The sequence below is a fragment of the Ochotona curzoniae genome, unplaced genomic scaffold (assembly GCF_017591425.1).
Source record: "Ochotona curzoniae isolate NIBS_2020 unplaced genomic scaffold, NIBS_Ocur_1.0 contig_4148, whole genome shotgun sequence".
NCBI classification, from domain to species: Eukaryota; Metazoa; Chordata; class Mammalia; order Lagomorpha; family Ochotonidae; genus Ochotona; species Ochotona curzoniae.
In genome coordinates this window covers 6,244,738-6,265,600 of record NW_024466146.1, presented here as the reverse complement: position 1 = coordinate 6,265,600, position 20,863 = coordinate 6,244,738, and the positions used below count along the sequence as shown (strand labels likewise).

Here is a 20,863-nt window from a genome sequence, read left to right as displayed (position 1 = left end):
GTTTATTATGGTAATCTATTCTTTTTGCCTTTAATTTCACATAATCTGATACCACTATATATTATCTCACAGGTCTCAGATTATTCTGATTTTGTCATTTATGTTTCCTCTTAATACTTCAGTCAGATCATTTCCATTGGCTTTTTGTCAAGTTTATCAACCTTTTATCACACTAGGTCTAGAACATCAAATGAATTCTTCATTTTTTATTTTGCAGTCTTAAATTTCTGAATTTTCCTTTGAATCTCAAAAAATTTATTGACTTACATATCTACTCTTGTTTTTTTGTGTTTAAAGGATGGATGGAAATCTCAAATTCACTGGTTCACTTTCCAAATGTCTGCAATGACCCATTGGGAGAGGTCAAATTTAGAAACCTCAACGTGGCTCTTCCCCATGGTGGAGGGTCTCAAGTCCTTGAACTACAACCCACTGCCTCCAAAGTGCAGATTATTAGGAAACTAGAACTAGGAGTGAATCTAGGACTCAGATCCAGGCATGCCAACATGGGCTGTCTAAGCGGCAGTTTTCCAAACTAAGAACCCAGTGTGCGTTCAAGCCAAGCCATAGCGCTGGCAACTTCTGAGGCTTCACTTTGCCCTTCAGCGCCGAATCTCCAGGGATATGGTGCCATTCTCAGCTAACCCCACTTGCTTAGAGGAAGACTCTCAGTGACTGACAGATCTTTCCTCCTGTCACTTTGTCAGCCGGCAGCCTTTCACTCAAAGACTTGTGCCTCTCTGGGGATTTCTCTTTCCCTGGCAGGTGGGCTGCGGAAGTTACACACCTGGTGAGGCCCCTGTGTGCCTCAGGGAGAAACGCCTCCCTGTTCCTTTGCTCCGCCCCTTGCCTTCAGCTAACCGGGGTCTTCCTTCTGAATGCCTCTGCTCACCAAGTCCCAGCCTTTGCTCCACTGTCTCCATGAGCCCCCCAAAGGCTGCAGGGACCTCACCGCGGCCAGGACTTAATCATTCAGTTTAAAGGCTTCCCTTCTTTCTTTTTATCCCCTTCTGCGATCTGGTTGCTCACCTAATGCTAGGAACCCAGGGAGAAGTGCGTGGGTTTCTTCTCCCATTGGAAAGGTTTGTTCATTTCTGGGATTGAGTTCATTGAAATTTCACAGCCACCTTGCATTTGTCAGGACTGAAGGCACACGTTTTTTATAAATTATTGACTTTATCTCTTACACAACGTATTATTATGCCTGCATACATTCTGACTAGAAGCAGAACACTTTACTGCTTATTAAATGTTTTAAGTGTGGTTGAAGACATATTATTTCTATTAACTTTATCACTTATCTTTAAATTTTCCATAGGAAATACTTGGATAATGTTTAAAATAGAAGAAGAGGAAAAGAAAACCTGCTAACATCTCAGTCACCGAAAGGAAACAATGTTGGCATCTCATGTATTTCTTTTCAGTCTGTTTCTGTGCATCAGTTTCTATTATTATAAGTATCTGCATTCTAAATTTATATGCAAATTTATTAACTGATTGTTTTTTCAGTTAACAATATGACAAATGAAACTCTCAAGATTGCAAGTTATTTATTAAAAATGCATGTTTGACCTCACCTCATCAGTTATTTATTGAAAATTTAAATTCTTCAAAATAATCATTGCAATAATTAACTGTTAAATGACATTTTTTTCATTCATTTACCTCACTCCAAATCTTTTCTCACTATTCAGCTTAGATTAAGACAGAAGCACACTGCCTCCTCAAATGTTTTGAAAATACATTGAAAAACTACCATCTAAAAGTAGCCAGCTTATTTATGAATAATGTTATACAATAATTTCTATGGTATGATACTGGTTTTTTTAAAATATTTATTTTATCTTTATTGGAAAGGCAGATATACAGAGAGGAGAGACAGAGAGGAAGATCTTCTGTCCGATGATTCACTCCCCAAGTGAGCACAACGGCCGATGCTATGCCGATCCGAAGCCAGGAGCCTCTTCCGGGTCTCCCACAAGGGTGCAGGGTCCCAAAGCTTTGGGTGTCCTCGACTGCTTTCCCGGACCACAGGCAGGGAGCTGGATGGGAAGTGGAGCTGCTGGGATTAGAACCGGTGCCCATATGGGATCCCAGGCGTACAAAGAGAGGACTTTAACCACTACGCTATCATGCCGGGCCCTAATTAACTTTTGCATAATTTTCACAAATACATTTTGGGTATATTATCCATCTTCAGTTGTTTAGATTCTTCAAATACAGGATTATGAGTGTTTATAAGATTAGCATGAATAAAGACATGATTTAATTTAATGACCAACTAAAAGCTTTGAAAACTTGAATTTGTCATTTTAAAATATTTTAATTATTTGAAAGGCAGAGAGTCAGACAGACAAACAGAAAAGAGACAGGAAAGAGTGCCTACCTTTCCATCCCTACATGCCTACAACAGCAAGGAACCAACGGAAACTCTCTAACTGGGAACTCAAAACTGGTCTCCATGCAGGTGGCAAAAGCACAAATCATGTAAGCCATCAGGTATCAGCCCTGCCTCAAGCAGTCTGCAATAGCAGGAAGCTCCTCAGGTGCAGATCCCAGTGTCCAACCAAAGCCTTCCATATGAGACGCAAGGATCTAAGCACTAGGTTAAACACCCACCTTGCATTCATCAGGACTGAAGGCACACAGGAAGAGCATCAGAGGATATACCAAGTATCAGTGAATGTTTGCTACTGCCAATGAGCTAAAGATTATTTCTGAAGCATCTAAATGTAAAATGCACAGTCCTTCAGGAACATGAAATGAGACAAGATGCAGCAATTCATGGGTCACTAAATTTATAAAATCATTGAGCATGTTGCAGATTAGTTATTGTGATTTTCTATGCTTGTAATACAATATAATGAAAATATAACATAAAATGTAAATATAACATAATACATGTATTTACAAATATCTCAGCCAAGTAGCTCATCTAAAGAAAATACCAACACGTTTCAGATACATTTGAAAGAGTCCAACATTGCTTTTATCTTTAATGACCTCTGTGCCACAGAATGAAAGCATTTTTCAATAATGATTGATAACCAACAATCACATAAAACATTATTCTATTTTCCCTTAAGGTTCACAAATAAAAAAATTTCATTACCTTTCCAGTGCTGATATCTGACTGCATAAAGCGAAGGCAGTCTGAATAATTAGACCATGTTTTATTTAAGCTATGAACAAAATCCCATGTTCCATTGCGGTTACAGTGTCGGAAAGCAACGCCTGTAAAGACATAAAAAATATTTACATTACTCAGCTCCTTTGGAATCCATTACAACAACAAAAAAGCCAAGTACATTTCTGTTTCACATTAATCATTGCAGAACAATTCATTACCTTTATGATTGAAGTCAAAAATATATGAAGGGCAAGGGACAGCTAATATTTTCCCCACTGTTCCTCTGGGCCAGCAAATGAGTCCATCCCATTCAGGAAAACAATTGCCTTCTGACAAGGAAAGAAAAAAGAATAAAAAGCAAATAAACTTTAAAAAAAAAAAAAAAACAGCCAGAAGCATTACAAATGCATTCAAAATGCAAAATTTCAGGTCATTACCTATGCCAAAATACAAAGCAAATTGTTAATCTGTCAAGCTAGAATGGAACAGTTAGATAACATGCAAATGTCTCAAAATTTTCTACCAGGCCTGTAGGAGTATTTTACTAGCATAAATTTCAAGAATTCATTTTTGCCAAAATATTAGTTATGATGATCATAACAAAGCGTATTTAAGAAACATTGGAAATGAACTTCTATAGATAAAGTCTTCCCATTATTGTCATTGTAGTTCTCTTTTTATCCAAGATATTTTTCAGTTGTTGTTTTTAAAAAAAAAAAAAACACAGATGACACTTCACAGATAAGCCTCAAAATGAAGTTCTTTCCACCAGTAATTTTAATAATTTCTCTGGGTCCTGTGTACATTTCAAGCATAATTATCACAAGCTCTACCCTCGTCAAGATGAATACACATTCCCACCACTTCTTACATCTTCCACTGCCACAAAGACAGTCCACATCAAACAGAGTGTGGGTCATGACAAAAGCAGTGCACAACACGGAATGCCAAGGTGAGGTTGCCTGTGCCAGATGTGACCGCAGCACCCAACCAGCACACGTGAGAACCAGGAAGGGAGGGGGCAGAACCGGCATGGGAATAAAGGGTGGTTCCCTTGCTAGACAGCTACTCCCACTGGAGAGCATGAGCTGGGATGGGGGTAGACCAGACTAGGCAGGGCTATAATACCTTTGGGCCTCATGTGGACTAGATCAGGGAAAAACCAGACTGGGCTGATTATTCCTACTGGTGCCAACAAAATTAGAGTGGGTCAGGGTTGTTTGGGCTTAGCCGCAGCATCAGCTGGCAGAAACTGCCACTGGGGGGCTAGTTCTGTCAGGTTAAACCACAGACCCACTTGGAGAGTGCATAATCTGGGAGTGGGAGTGTCCTGGGAGGGAAATAGTGGGCTCCTCCCTCTTGGGTTACCACCCCCAACGGGAGGGCAGGAAAACTAGGACAGGGGCTGGAGTGGCTAGACAGAGAGACACGCAACAACATCTGATGGAACAAGGTTTTAATACCCATTGGCATGTATGAGAGCAGAAGGGGATGTGGGACAGACACACATACTGGTAAACCAGGGTAGGGGGCGGGCCTGGTGGGGGTTATTGTGGGTCACTATCACTAGGCTGCAGCTCCGACTGGTTTATGTGAGGGCCAAGTATGTGCTGGGCAGAACCAGGCTGGACTGCAACACCCATTGGTTCCAGAGGAAGACAGGGATGGAAACAGAACCAACCTAGCAACTGCAACCACCAGCTGATCGGGGCGATGGACTGTGCCGGGCCCTGTGCTTGCTAGCACATACAAGAATCTGGTCTGGGAACACGTCAGACAAAGTTTCTTTGGGAATCCCCTCAATCGAGCTTCCGAACTCTGAACCCTAACCATGAAAAGACAGAGAACAGAACAAGTCAATCAACCACCTCAGGTATATGTTGGCAGTGAAAATACTTGGCAGAGACTCTATGATGGACTATGTCAATCAGTAGATTCTCCAACGACCTAATTGTGCTTGGAGTGGTGAGAGTGGCAGCAATTCAGAACTGTTGAACTATCAAAACCACTTGAGCAAGACCCTCAGAGCATGCCCCACATCCAGGACCTGGGGTTGGTGGGGTCTGGGTGAGGCTTCTCCCTTAAAATCCCCTTTTACATCAGATATACTAAGGAAACAATACAGAACTAATTATCTTGCTCATCTTCCTGTAGTGCTTGAATCTTTTTACCCTAATTATGTCAAGATTGTCAAAAAAATAAATAAATATTTTTTAAAAATTTTTAAATGGGGAGAACAGAAATGAATGGGGTACTTAGCAAGCTCATGCTTGTATTCTACATTGTCTTCTCATTATATAGTATGTTATGGCTGAAAAAAATTTCATTGCAATAATTTCATGTAAAAGCATGAAATGTTAGATGTTTAAAAAAAAAAAAAAAGACAATCCACATCATCTCACATCCATCATCCTGGATTACTGCAATCGTCTCCAGCTGGACTTCCTCACTCTACTCTTGATCCCATAGGACAGTTCTCTGGATGGCTTGAAACCAGCCCAATTCTCTCCACCACTTTTGCCATAGTTCTCAAGAATAACTCTGGGTGTGCTGGGAATACAACATCCAGACTGAACACCCTGGGCTCTGTTCCATTCCCTCCCAGCAAAGGTGTCTTTGCTAGTTTGTCCCAGTGAGTCTCCTGTTCCCCAAGGCAGATAATCCAGTGTCTGTTCTTTGGCAAGCTTCACATACGGTGCAGGTAGGGCATGTGCAGTCAACATTCCATCCACTCTAGGCAGCATTCTGATCCTTGGCAGACCCAACTTGCAATGGTTCCTGACGTTCACTTGCCCTATACAGCCCCAATAAACCCATTTTATTTAATCTGTTGTATACTTAACTGTACTCTGCACCATTGGACTCAGACTTAAGTCTGTAACTATGCATTATGAACAAGGTTCAAATCCTCATTTCCTTTATTTTCAGCACCATAGCTCCAAATCCTCCCCAACTTACTTTGTGCAAAAGACTGATCTCCAGAGTGTCTGAAGACAACACACTCTGCTACCTTCCCCATCTTGCTGATCTTAGCTTCTGTGTGGTTCTTGCCCCCAGCCAGGACTCTGCCTGCCCTTCCTTGGCATCAGCGCCTTTTCCCCGAGACAGCACCAAGGCTTATGCCCTTCCTTCTTTTAATGTTCACTCACATAAACTTTTTCATAAAATTTTTCCATTAAAATAGCATTCTGAAACACTACCTATCCTGTTCCTTTTCCTGCTATATTTTCATCTGAGTTGTATCATCTTCTAGGATTAAGTGTTTTGGGAATCCAGCATGCTGACAGATGACAGCAAGCAAGGAGACTGCTGTGGGGACTTGAACACATTTGCATGCAGGCCCTGGGAAGATGGGTAGGGACTACCCCACCGGAAGACTGGGCTCAGAAACCCATGCACTTGCAGACAGGGGAGCTGTCGATTACTCAGGGAAGAAGGTATGAGTATGTGTGGGAGAAGTGCTAAGGAAGCACATCACAGGTGAGGAATGACTAATGAGGGACTCCCACCAACCCTGTACTTGCAGGTAAACAAGGGGGCTGAGACCAGGTAGTTTGGAAGAGGAAAACCAGAGGAACTTTATGAGTCATACCAATGTACCTGGCAACATGAAGGACCTGAGCTGGATTAGTTAGCACCAGCCACCATAGGTTATACAAGAGCCCAACTGGGAGGCATCATGGACCAATTTGCTGTACACACTGGCACATGCAGGAACCAGAGCTGGAGGTGGGCCTGGTGGGGTTATATGGGGTCACCCTAATTATGCTATAGTTCTCGCTGTGTGACCAAGGGCCAGCTCTGTGGCACACTGGGTTGGGCTTGGCCACAGCACCCTTCAGTTTGCATAGGACATGGGACTGAGGCCAGAACTGACTAGGCAAATATACTCACCAGTGCATACATAGGCTTATGTAGTTGATGGACTGAACAAGAACCTGTACTGGCTGACACATACAAGTTAAATCTGGGGTCACCATTGGTGAGGTTTCTTGGAGGGGAGAGAGTGGTTCCCTAATTGGACCACTAGAGTCAAAACTACAGCCACAGGGAAAATCATATGATTTGTGGTCCTATCTTAGAACGCATGTATTGGGATTGTGCCTTCTCAACTGCTGATGTCCATGCAGTGGAGAGTCTGCCCAGGTGCATAAGGGGGACATGACTGCCCATTTAGGCCTGCAAAGGATGTCAAGTGCCACATAAGAAGATGGAGAGTAGAGTAAGTTGGACAACTCTCCTGGCAACTTTGGCAGCAAGGGTCTGAGTGAGTGGATGCACTGAGGTGGACTCTGTCAAAGGACATTGGAAAGATTTTCTCAACTGTGAAGCAATGAGATTAACAGCATTTCAGAAATATCAAAATCACTCAAGCAATACCATCAGAACATTCTTCTCCACATTGGGGTTTCTAAGATAACCATCAAGTGGACATCCCCAATACCTGATGTAGTTTGGCAGCTACAAGCAATCCCCTCCCTTTCCTTCCCCTACTCCCACCCTAGATACACGGAGAAAAGAGAAGAAATGGAAAGCTAGAAGCACTTGTCTCACCCATGCCTTGGCCCTCCTCACCCTAATCAGTGGTCCTCATGGGCATGCATCCTTTTCAACTATGAGATGACATCAACAACAAAATACTGTTAATTCACATATAATTTTTTTAAAACAAGAATAATTGATTTGGGGTTGGCACCATGCCCTCATAGGCTAATCCTTCAGGCTAATCCTTCACTTGCAGCACCAGCATGCCACATGAGTGCTGGTTCATGTTCCCGCTGCTCCACTTTCCCTCTAACTCCCTGCTTATGCCCTGGGAAAGGAGCAAAGGATGGCACAAGTCCCTGGGACTCTGTACCCCCAATAGGAGACCTGAAAGAAGATTCTGGATAATGGCTTTGGATGGGCTCAGCTCTGATCATTGTGGCCATTTAGGGATTAAATATATATATATCTCTCTGTCTCCTCTCTAGCTCTGTCTTTCAAAAAAAAAAAAAGTGTTTTTAAAAGTATTGTTTTGTTAAGCCCAAAGACGTGAGAATAATGTTGAGCATGGTTTTTTTTTTTTCTGTTTACTTTATCTCTCATTTTAGCCACATTCCTGGAACAAAAACTAGCACTCAGCTGGGGCGTCACATAATTTTCAATGTCAATACTTCACTCTTCAAGACTCCTTTCCACCAGCCACATATTTTCTTCCAGGAAAAGAGCTTAGTAGCCATGTCTTACCCCAACTCTCCAAAGACAGATGCTTACAATAAGTGCTGTATTTGTTTTCCATTGCTACAAGAAAAAGATTTTTTTAATACCACAAACTTAACAGCTCAAATTTATCTTCTCAGCATTTCTCTAGTTCAGAAGTCTGGTGGTCTTGGCTGTAGGTTTACTTGCAGGCTCTCAGGTCCACAACAAGGGGCTAAGCAGGGTTCCTCCCCTTTTTTGGAGGTTCTGGTGGGGGAGAATCCACTTCATTGCTCATTCAGGTTATTGGCAGAGTCAGTTCCTTGCAGCTGTGGAACTGGGGCTCACACTTGCTTTCCGGCTACTGATCATCAGCAGGAAGTCATTCACAACTTCTAGAAGTCTCTAACACTCCTCAATTCATGGCCACTACTAGCCTGAAGTAGCTAAGTCAAGTGCACCAAGTGCAGTCCTTTTCACAGATGAAATCCTCCTCTCGCCGTCCTTTGTGACCACAGCCTCTGACCAACTCTTAGAGCCTTTGAATTCTACTCTCAAAGATGCAGGTGCTTACACTGGACCCACCAGACAACCCAGAACAACTCCCCAGTTTAAGTTCCATAATCTTAATATTATCTGCTAAATCTCCTTTTTATTATTTTTTTAACTTTTTAATTGACACATAAAAATTGAACATATCCTGGGAGTCTCAGCATGCACAAATAGAACACCTGCTTTTAGGGCATAGACATCTCTGAAGAGCCAGCATTCTGGGCCTGGCATGGTGGCCTAGCAGCTAAAATCCTCACCTTGGACGCACTGGGATCCCACATGGTCACCAGTTCTAATCCCAGTGGCCCTGCTTTCCATCCAGCTCCATGCTTGTGGCCTGGGAAAGCAGTCGAGGACGGCCCAAAGCTTTGGGACCCTGCACCCACATGGGAGACCTGAAAGAGCTCCTGGCTTCCGGCTTCGGATCGGCACAGTACTGGCCGTTGTGGTCGCTTGGGGAGAGAATCATCTGACAGACGATCTTTCTGTCTGTCTCTCCTTCTCTCTGTATATCTGACTTTGCAATAAAAATAAATAAATCTTAAAAAAAAAAAAAAGACCCAGCATTCTGCCACCACAAGTACTATCCTTAGTAACTCTCAAATTTCTTAGTGACTGATGACACTAAACATGACTCAGGGTGTTTTTCTAGGCAGTATGTAAGACTTGAAGTATTTTGTTGGGCTTTGAATACTCCGCATAACAGAGCCACACAACTACTAATCTCTATGGAAAAGAATTCGCCAAAAACCTGAAATTAACCTCTAAGTGTCTATCATATCACAAGGAAATAACTATTTGATTTTCTCTGTGGCTTGCTGGGACACTTGATCAAAAAATGTCTACCCTCACATGCACTAGTCTCACACACAAGAATGTGTTCTGAGAAGCAGTCCCACTACGCTCCACACTTTGCGTATCTGAGACAACACAAGGACTTACCACAGTGGCTCCTGCTGCAGGTGCACAGCCTCCCCTACCTCACTGTCCTCTATTCCTATTCGTTTATTTTCCTTCTCATTTATACAGAGTGCAATAATTGGTGTTTCCCAAGAACTTGGCCTAGACAAAGGTCCATGTATTGAAAGCAATCCATACAATTTCCTATCGATTTACTTTGTCATTAATAAGTCATATGCCTTTGCACATCTGGATTGGACAAACCAACACTGCACATGCACCCAGGAAATACTGCACCATCTGCATAAACTGGACCTGAACATATAACTGCAACCCCACTAAAATACATGCTGCAATGTTCTGTGCTATTTCCTGCAACAGCTGGTCACATGATGCAATGAAGTCTGCATAATAGATGAGAATCCAGCAAACAGTGTATTCTATAATTACTCAGTTTTAAGACTTTCACAGAGTTGAACTGGCACTATGATACAGTGGCATGAGCTGCAAATTCCAATGCCATCTTCTTGTTTTGGAGTGTTCAAGTTCCAACAGTCTGCTCTTGATTCAGCTCCTGGAATAATGGCAGAATAAGAACTGATAATGTAACTGGGAAAATAGCAGAATATGGACTGAATACTTGAATTCCTGCCAATCCATGAGGAAGACGCAACAGAGTTCTGAGCTCCTGGCTTTGTTCTATTTTTTGTTTTGTTTTTGGCTTTGGTTTTTTTTTTTTTTTGGTTTGTTTTTTTGCAACCATATAGGGAGTGAACCAGTGAATGCAAAACCTCTCTCTCTCCCTTTGTTTAGTTTTATGTTTTCCCCACTTCCCCCTCTTTCTCTGTCGTTCTGTCTTTTAACTAAGAAAGTAATCTCTTTTTAAAAATGTTACAGGAAAGATTTTTTTCTCATGCAATAAACAGGACCTTTTCTATAACTCCCTGCAAAAATGCCTTACACATACACATGCAGACATGAACCTCCCACCAGAAAAACACTGCACACTTAAAATTATATTTGTGTGGATCTTACTGGTTCTCTGGTGGCTCTTTCACAAAGAGAATGACAATATGAACAAAAGGTTGAAAAGGTTGGGAAAACCATGATCTCACACTTAAAACACAGAGATATTAATTAGCATCTTCTCTTTGGCCACCATGTCGGTAAGTACTTCACTATTTAGCAAGAAACTAATTGACTAATGATTCACCAATCTCTCTTTAATAAATTAATGCCACTAACAATAATCCTGTAGTTCTTTGTGTATGCTAAGACAAAGTAATTGCTAGATGTAGCTCTCTAAACCACTCATTTACTAAGAATAATATGAAGTCTACAGAACAATTAAGATACTCAAAAGCAAATACAACCATATTTTTAAGGGAAGTTACGACCAATAATATTTTGGATTTTTAAATGTTAGGCAAGTTTTATACCTAAGTATTTTTCTTTATATTTTCCTTTCTTTCATAAACACCGGGGAAATTTTTATGTTATATTTATTATACTTTTTTTCAGAAATAACACATAGCACTATACCCCCACAACATAGAATTGACAATTAGTAATGTTTTATAACTTTTATTTCCTCTAATTTATAATTTGCTATCATTTAAAAGTAAATTGTAGACAACACCTCACTCCGAAATACTGTGACATGTATCTTTCAATTTTAAAATGAAATTTCTTCAAATAGCTATTGAATTCAGATGGTCATGCAGGTTTTTACAATTTAAAAGTGAATTGATTTTATATATTAGCAGACATTTCCATCGAAAGGTAGATCAAAACTCAACTACCGAAGTTCTAGGATGGCGAAATAGGGTAAGGACACATTTAAACAGACTAAGAAAGATTTAATCAGGATGAAGCGGAGAGGACATATTCCAGGAAATAAGAGAGGACAGAACAGCAGAGGTGTACCTGGAGACTGGCAGACACAGGAAAGCAGCAGACACAATGGTGTGGTGTTTCAGTGACTGATACTCCAGCATGGTAATCAACTCCACCAGCAACCAGGTGAGAAGGGACTATCACTAGGAGCTTGGGAGGTGAACCCAGACAAATAACTGTCCATCCTGCTGGTTCATTTGATTTGACCAGGAACAGACACAGAGCAGCAGATCCCAGACGGGCAGTGTGAAAACAGAGTGCATTCCATAGGCCAGTCAGCCCCCTAGAGCGGAATTGGGTGCCATTTTGCCTAAGAAGGCAAAGGCAAGGAAAAGGACTGAGCATAAACTGACCTGGGAGTGAACTCATTTCTGACTCAGTGAACTGCATATATGTGGCATTCTACAGGTTCCACCCAGGGCAGGTCTGAGTAGCGCTCGGATCTGATGGCCAACAGATCAAGAACTGTAGTGGTGGTACATCAGGCACCATTTTGTACAGTGCGGAAATAGCTTTAGAACTTCAGGGGACAACATGCTGAGGTCCCGCAGGAAAATAATACCAACTGTGGCATCGTATGGGTCAACATATGTCCATGTGGCACCCAGACCTACGTCCAATAAGTTCCAGCAACATCAGCACCACCAACAACCTTACTGTATAGGACACCTGATATCTTTCTAATCCAGGTAACTGCTCCAACTGAAAGTGGGAGAAAGGTTGCAGAGACAAATGTGCAGCCCCAGCACTACAACACAGGAGGTGGAGACTGCTGAGCCAAGAGCTGGCGCTATAGAGACAATGGTGGAAATGTAACATAAGAACCCAGACCTGGAACTCCCTGGAGGAAATGGCACAATTGGCTGCAAGCAAACAGTTGTGTGCCAATGACAATAAGTAAAATCGCATTGTAGACCTATGGGGGCACAGCTTAGAAACCTGGCCCAAGAAGAAGACTCTGCTAACCAGAAGTACAATGACCAAGAACAAAAGAAGAGACAAAGGCATCGTGAATATTACTGAAAACTCGTCTGCAAATGAGAAAAACTCTATGCCAAACTCAGAGTTAACTGAGGAAGACACCGGGAAAATGGGGGACACAGAATTCAGAAAACTCATTTTAAAGCTTCTGATCAACACTGAGAAGCACATACAAGAGTTCAAAGAATTTAAAGAAGCAATAAAGCAAATCAAGGCTGATACATCAGAAATGAAGAACACAGTAGAGCAAATTACAAGTACAGTGGAGAGTCTCCAAAATAGAATGAAGCAAGCAGAAGAAAGAATCTCAGAATTGGAAGATATTTCCTGTCACCAGGGGCAAGCAAACAAAAAGCTGGAAGCAGAACTGGATCAGGCCAAAAAAAAAAAAAATTATTCAAGAATTGAAAGACACTATTAAGAGGCCAAATATAAAAGTTATGGGAGTCCCAGAAGGTGCAGAAAGAGAAGCTGAGTTTGCAAATGTATTTAATGAAATAATCAAGAAAAATTTCCCTAATCTAGAGAAAGAATTGGGAAACAAGATCCAGGAGGGGCACAGAACTCCCAACAGGATTGATCAAAAGCAATCTTCACCAAGACACATGATCATCAAGCTCTCTTCAATTGAACACGTGCACATGAAAAAACTCAATTGACATATAAAGGAATGCCAATTAAAACTCACAGGAGATCTCTCACAGGAAACTCTACAGGCAAGAAGAGAACGGTGTGACATATTCCAGACACTAAAAGAAAAAAATTGTCGGCTTAGGTTAATATACCCAGCAAAGCTTTCTTTTGTCTTTGAAAATGAAATAAAATTCTTCCACAGTAAAGAAAAGCTAAAAGAAGTCGCCTCTTTCAAACTGGCTATACAAATGATACTTCAAGATGTTATCTTGACAGAGAAGAGGAATAACACCTACCAAAACAAAAGGCAAATGCAAAGAACATCCCAGTAAAACGACAACAGAAAACTAGACCAATGATCAACCCCTTCCTAAAATGACAGGACCAAAGTACCACCCTTGTATATTTAACTCTGAATGTAAGTGGATTAAGCTCAAACATAATAGATTAATAGACTAGATTAAAAAATAAAACCCATACGTTTATTGTCTGTAGGAGGCACGCTTCAACAAAGTCAGCGAAAAGTATTTTGCATGGGTTTTGTTTTTCTGTTGGTTTCATCTCTTCAAAACACTTTCTTCCAATTAAATCATTCAGCGGCATCATTTTCTTCAAGAAGGTTCTTGATTTTCACTTCTTCAGCTACATGTTAGTCATTTAATAACATGTTGTTTAACTTCTTGGTGTTGTTAATTTCTTTTTTCTCCCGGATGTTGATTTTATTTTGTGGCTCTTCATTTAAGGTGATGTCTAGTAGCTGTGTAATGGAGACTGTCATATCTATTAACTTGTCATTTAACTTCATGGCATTGTAAATTTCTATTTTTCTTTCTATTGCTGATTTTGTATGATGAGTTTTTATTTGATGGGATGTACAGTAGTTGTGTAATGGAGACTGTCATTTCTAATAACATGTCATTTAACTTCATGGCATTGTAAATTTCTATTTTTCTTTCTATTGTTGATTTTGTATCAAGACTTTTCATTTGAGGGGATGCACAGTAACTGTGAAATGGAGACTAACATCCAGATATGAGAATGCAGTATGGTATGCAATTCTGCTTCCAGACAAAGATGGACTTAGAATGAAACTGTTTACTATATCTTGACAATAGGATGCTGGGCTCTCTGCCATTGTCCATGCCAGCAATGATGGACATATGACTGAGTATGAAGAACTATATGTTAGTAATAATATAGAGGAACTATGTGGGGGGGGAGGGAATTGGAGAGGGGATAAGGGAATATGGAACTGTATCATAAAATGATAGCAATAATAATAAAATGGAAAAAAACTCAACTGCCCCTAATTCAATTTGTATGGAGAAGGATGTCAAAGCAAGTATTTTATTTCTTTAGGTAGTTCCCCATCTATATATTTCATATGATTCATGCCTCATGACTCAGATGAGTTTATATTTCACTGATTTATTCTTTTACATACCATTCACATAATGATGACACATTCACACTTACCACTGCCCATGCTATTCCCTCTACGGGAGCAGTCTTTCAGCTTCCATGTCTAATTTGCCTTTGATTTGAAGATGAAATAATTAGCCTTCCAGGAAGCCTTTCCTGATCGTTCCCTGATTAATCCAAATGCTTTCAAGATTGCCTTGGTTTGAAGATCTCTGCTAAAATTACACAGCATCCTGAAAGATATCATGTTCCCTTTCAAACCCTTCAACCACACAGGCCAAGGCTGGAATCTTATTGTTTGTCAGTGTTTACTACAGAAACAAAACTTTGTAGGTGCCTGAAAACATTGGCTGAACTGTTAAAAGCACATTGAAGGGGTTAGACCAGATAATCACCAAGAAAATCTTCCAGCTCAAAATTTCTTCTATTTCTTTGTTTAATTATATAGAGATTTTTTTAGTCTTTCACCATACAGTTCCATGGGCACAGGGATTCCCCTTCCACCCTTGCAGTCACATTTCCACCGCTATTTTCCACCATATTATTACAATAGTATAATTCTTCAGCAACAGTCATAAGTCCAACATTCTGTTATCTAAGTGTACTATGGCATTGTAGGTGTGGACAATGGTAGAAAGTCTAGTATCCTATTGTCAAGATATACTTAACAGCTTTATTGGGAGTCCTTTAATTGGGGAGTGGAGATACATACTGCAACATATCTTCACTTCCAGATGTGCTAAGAATTCATCGAGCCTTCCAAGGTAACAGTCCTTACCAATCGCTTCTACTACACTGTTCCCTGTTAGATGTGCATGTCAGTGACAACAGGGTCAGTGTTCCCTTTTTTGTTGACTTATTTATTTATTTGAAAAGCAAAATAAGAGAAATAAACAGAGGGAGTCTTTCCTTGCTACTTCACTCCCCAAGTATCCATAGCAGTCAAGGATAGGTCAGCCCAAACCCGGGAGCCAGGAACAGCAGGTGGACCTCCCAAAAGGTTTGGAGGAAGCAAAGTAATTCAATCATCAGCTGTTGCCTCTCAAGTGCAGGAAGCTGGATCAGAAGCGGAGCAGCCTGGCTGGAATCATTTCAAAATCCTTGTTTGTTACAGGCATCTTTCTTTAAAGGTAGCATTGTGATTTCTTTTGAAGACACTAACATACAAAAACTCCCTCTTAATTCAAGACACTCACCAAGGCTGGTTTAATACAAAATCTCACTTAAAACATGAATTATCTAACCAAAAGGTAAAGGAAAAAAAAAAGAAATGTGAGGCCAAAAATTATTCCATAGAGACAGCAATGACTATATTTGGAACTTATTTTATAGAGTTTTACTATCCTATTGGCTTATTTGGGGGTGTAATGACTATCTAGTTTGAAGTTTATATCTGCATGTGTATGTGTATGGGATGGCTTTGTAGGGAGCTGGAAAATGGTCCTGTTTAGAGCAAGATATGCGCCGATGCTTGCTGTGTTGAGGAATTAGATGAAAGACCCCTTTGTGAGATTAGTATTCCCAACAGATGACCCCCTCCTCAGCAGATAAGAAACAAAACCATCTTCAGAAAGAAACTAGCATGTTTCATTCTGAGAAACATTTAGTGTAGGATAAGGAATGTAGGGGGAAACAATTAGTCTCTAAAGCTTTGTAATCACAAGCCCACAATCATGTCTGAATCAAATTAGTTCAAGGTACACTTAGGTTAAAAGTTCCTCCAGGCACCTTCCATATTTAAACACAATTTGTAAAACAGTAAATAAACAAAAGTTGCATTTCAGGAAGAAAAAAATTATAATACCAAATGTAAGATAGAACTAAAATCCTATATATAAGTACTATATAATTTGGAAGCAAATAAAGTATCTCAATTAAAGTAATGCAAATATATTACTTGTAAGAAGAAAGTTATTGATACTTTAAATATTAGAAAAAATACCAGGGTAACAACTAAAATGAACTAAATATATATTCTCCAAGTCAGTAGAAAAGAATGGAAAAAATGGAATAAAATCAGAAGTCACAATCAATGCAAAAGAAAGTTGGGGTAGGAACAAGCACAGCATTCTATCTGGGCACCGGTTCTAATCCTGGCTACTCCACTTCCCTTCCAGCCCCCTCTTGTGGCCTGGGAAAGCAGTGGAGGATGACCTTGAGACCCTGCACCCATGTGGAAGACCTGCTTGGCTCCTGGCTTTGGATTAATTCAGCTGCAACCTTTGCAGTCACTGGGATAGTGAATCAACTGATGGAAGATCTTCCTCTGTCTCTCCTCTCTGTGAATCTGCCTTTCCAGTAAAAATAAATAAATCTTTTTAAAAACAGTTGGGATAAAGGAAGTAGGGAGATAAGTGAGAGAATCTGGTAAAACTAGAAACCCAGACAAGACTGTAGAACTGAATTTATCATGTGTATGCCGATAATCACAACAATGTAATTGGGCTCTCCTCTTCAGTTAACAAGGATTAGCATTAATTAGAAAAAGAGGTTCACATGTGTCCTATTTATAAAATATGCTCCGAGATCATAAGTATACAGGAAGGTTTCTTCAAAAGGATGAGGAAATATTAGGTGTCATTTTTCACTCACTATAGGGTTTTAATTTTGCAAGATAAAAAATTTCTGGGGAGTAATTGCACAACAATACAAATACTTTTGAAACTATTGAACAGCACACTTAAAATGGATGGAATACTAAATTTATTGTTGTATGCACTCACCATAATTAGAACATTTTTTACTTATTTTTTTATTTTTATATTTTATTGTTTTATGATACTGTTCCATAGGCTCTGGAATTTCCCTTTGTCTCCTTCCTAAGTCCCGTCCCCTTACCCCTCTAATTTCCGCCATATAATTACAAAAATAAGTCCTTTATAAACAGTCGTAAGTTTATAATTTGAGCATTTTAAAGGAGAAACATGGACGTAGCACAATAGCCTAGGTTGCCTTGCAACCGCCAGGATACTAAATAGATGCCAGTTCATGTTCCCCTCCACTTCCCTTTCAGCTCCTTGTTTGTGACCTGAGCATGGCCCAAAGCCTTAAGACCCTGCATCTGCATGGGAGATCTGGAAGAAAGTTCTGGTTCCTGGCTACAGATCAGGTCAGCTCCTTCCGCTATGGCCACTTGGGGAGTGAACCAAAAGAAGGAAGATCTTTCTGTCTCTCCTCTCTGTAAAATCTGCCTTTCCTGTAAAAATAAATAAATCTTCAATAAAGAGAATCATGCAAAGCAAATACCAAATGGAGGAGAAAAAATGTGTTGTTCATTAAATGTTGCTGTCAATGTGATAATTTTATATCAGACATTTTTAATATTTAAAGCAAGGGCATCCATCTGATCAATAAAGAAGTATGTTTCCTATTGGTGAAAGCCTTAATTCACAAAAAAAAATACATTCCTAAACTTTTATAAACAATAACTTATTTTCAAAAAACACAAAGAAAAAAATGCTGCTTCAATGAGAAACTAAAATATCATGTTCGGATCCTTTAAGATATTTATAACTGAAGATAGGATAGTTAAAGCACATTAAAAGAATCACTATGATTACAATGCATATGGACCCCATAACTAATAAGCCTAATCAAGTACATACCATAAAAACAAAACACTGTCATACATTCCTTTAAAGACCTAGTAAACATTTATCAAATTTGATACAATGTAAGCCATTCTTGGTAACTTAAAAACTGAGTAGCATGCAAGCCACATTCTCTGATTATAACCAATCTGATAAATCAATCACAATGCATTTCATATGTACAGTATAATATGAAACATATCAAACTGCATATTTTATTTCAGGAATAAAAATTTTAAAATAATGCTGTCTTTAGTTAATTGAGAATTTGGGGGAATTCAATAGATATTAACCCCTTCCCTTTGGAAATAATTGAAAATTGCATAAAGTTTCAGACAAGGGAATAAAATCATGATTTAATTAACAAAGAAGTTTCTTGAGAAACATTACTTGGATGTGTATAAATGGACTGACTTAGCACTGCTCTGAATTGCTCTTAAAGCACTGCTCTTAAAGCTGCTGGCAATAAAGGCAGGGCCCCTTCTTCCAAGGACACTGCATGGTACAGTGCTAACCAACATACATGGTCTCTGCAGGCAGATGGATCCCAAAGCAAGGCTGAGGCTGATATGCCTAGGCTTAGCTGATGTTCCCAAACTCACTTCCAAGTCACTGCTTTCATGGGGAGGCAAAAACAAGGAGGTAACGAGATGAAAAGCATGTTCTGATTTGATTATTGTGTGTAGCCCTTGTCGACTTTCCTGTTTAAAATTGGTCTTTCTACTGTTTTTTCTTTTTGTCAAATGCTTTATGTAGATGAGCTTTAAGTCTGTGATCACAGGTAAATTGAAAGTAGGCTATCAAAAAAACAAAAAGAACAATAGGAAAAAAGGAGAAAAGGAAGGAATGCTGGAGATAAACAAAGTCATCCTCTTAGAATTATAATTTGAAACACATTAATCTGTTCTGCTTATATTTATAAACAAAATATAAAATTCTTAAAAAGAGATGGAAAGAGTGCTATTCTGTGAAACATCCCTCTCCAAGGAAACATGGACTGACAGATAAGCACTTCTCTAACACTAAACAGGGACAGCAATCTGCAATGTTTCAAAACATTATGATGAGGAACACAGGAGAACAGAAAAATTCCCTTTCACACCTTTACCTCCTTCCTGGAGCTGTGCTGTGATGTTGCGTTCACACTGTACTTTGGCTTTCATCATAAGCACAATCTGCTCCTCGATCGTAACAGTGCCAGAGGAATCCAGCTGTACAAATGAGCAAACCACAAGCAGGTTCAGCATCATGTCGAAGTCATGACATAAGCCTTCATTATTTCATCTCCCAATCTTTTAAAATAAACTTTGATACTATGTTATTTGGAGTAGTCCTTTATCTGAATCAAAATTCCATTTCCATCCATGTATAAGATCTTAAAGCAATCACTCATGTACCAGAACAGTGTAAAAAAAAAATCCATGCTAGAAATGTGCGGAAATGTTCACCGTAGTTAGTTTTTTAAAAACTTAAAAAAAAAACCTGGAATGTTATGGAGACCAATATTTTGTTAATTTTTTTTAAAACAGTCAAAGCACATAGAGAAATGAATTAAAACACTGCATTTACATGTTCCATAAAACTACCAATGAAATGTGGGGGGAGAGGAGGAACCACTCAATATCTTTTTTTTACTTTTTAAAATTTTTATATTTTAAAATTTAAAATATAAAGGAAACAAATTTCATGTATTTTAGATAAACTGTTTTAAGATCATGATAATACTTGCCACCTTCCCTTCTCTTTTTTTCTTTACTTTTTTCGAAATTTTAAAGGCGCTCATTAACTGTTTTTGGTGGTCCATGTATTCTATTTCTCTTTTTTCATTTATTATTATTATTATTCCATGATAGTTTTATAAGCATAGGGATCCCCTCCTTCACCTTCACTTCCTCCCTCCACGTTCTATCAACTACACACCAGTTTCTTCTATGTTATTACAAGAGTATAGTTCTTCAATAATAGTCGCAAGTCCAATATTCTAATATTTAAATGTGTCATGACAATGTATATACTGTCAATGATGGAAAACCTGGTATCATATTGACAAGGTATATTTAATAGTTTCATTGGGAGCCCTCCTTTTATTTGGGAATAGAGATGCATACTGCAACTTATCTTCACTTTTATTTGGCAAGGTAGGAGGATACAAAATTAATTAACACAAATTGAATGCACTAGAATACACAAATAACTCCATGGCTGAGAAAGAAAAAATATCAATTTCTTTTAAAATAGCATATAATATCCTTAAGTAACTTGGAATAAACCTAACCAAAGATATGGAAGGCCTCTGATGAAAATTATAAAACATTAAAAAATGAAATAGCAGACAGCAAAAGGTGGAGAAATTTACCATGTTTCTGGATTGGCAGGACCAACCTCAACAAAATGTCAAAATTCATCTGGAAACAAGAGGTTCACTAATAGTCAATGCTATCCTGGACAATAAAAATAAAGCTTGAACAATCACAACTCAGACCTCAAGACACTGGTAATCAAAACAGTCTGTTACATAAGCAAATAAGATCAATGGAACAGAATAGAAACCCTAGAAGGGAGCCCACACATGTACAGT

At 39.3% G+C, this 20,863-nt stretch overlaps 1 protein-coding gene across 1 annotated transcript in view; it reads right to left on the bottom strand.

The window, feature by feature from the left end:
* The window catches only part of PTH2R (parathyroid hormone 2 receptor), a 61,310-nt gene extending 41,775 nt beyond the window's left edge, over positions 1–19,535 (bottom strand). Inside the window, exons 1-3 of the mRNA XM_040984394.1 lie at positions 19,394–19,535; positions 3,349–3,459; positions 3,113–3,234 (exon numbers count right to left, since the gene is read on the bottom strand). Of these exons, the coding sequence (XP_040840328.1) occupies positions 3,113–3,234; positions 3,349–3,459; positions 19,394–19,535 (375 nt within the window). The remainder of the gene's footprint in view (positions 1–3,112; positions 3,235–3,348; positions 3,460–19,393) is intronic.
* Between the last annotated feature and the right edge of the window lie 1,328 nt (positions 19,536–20,863).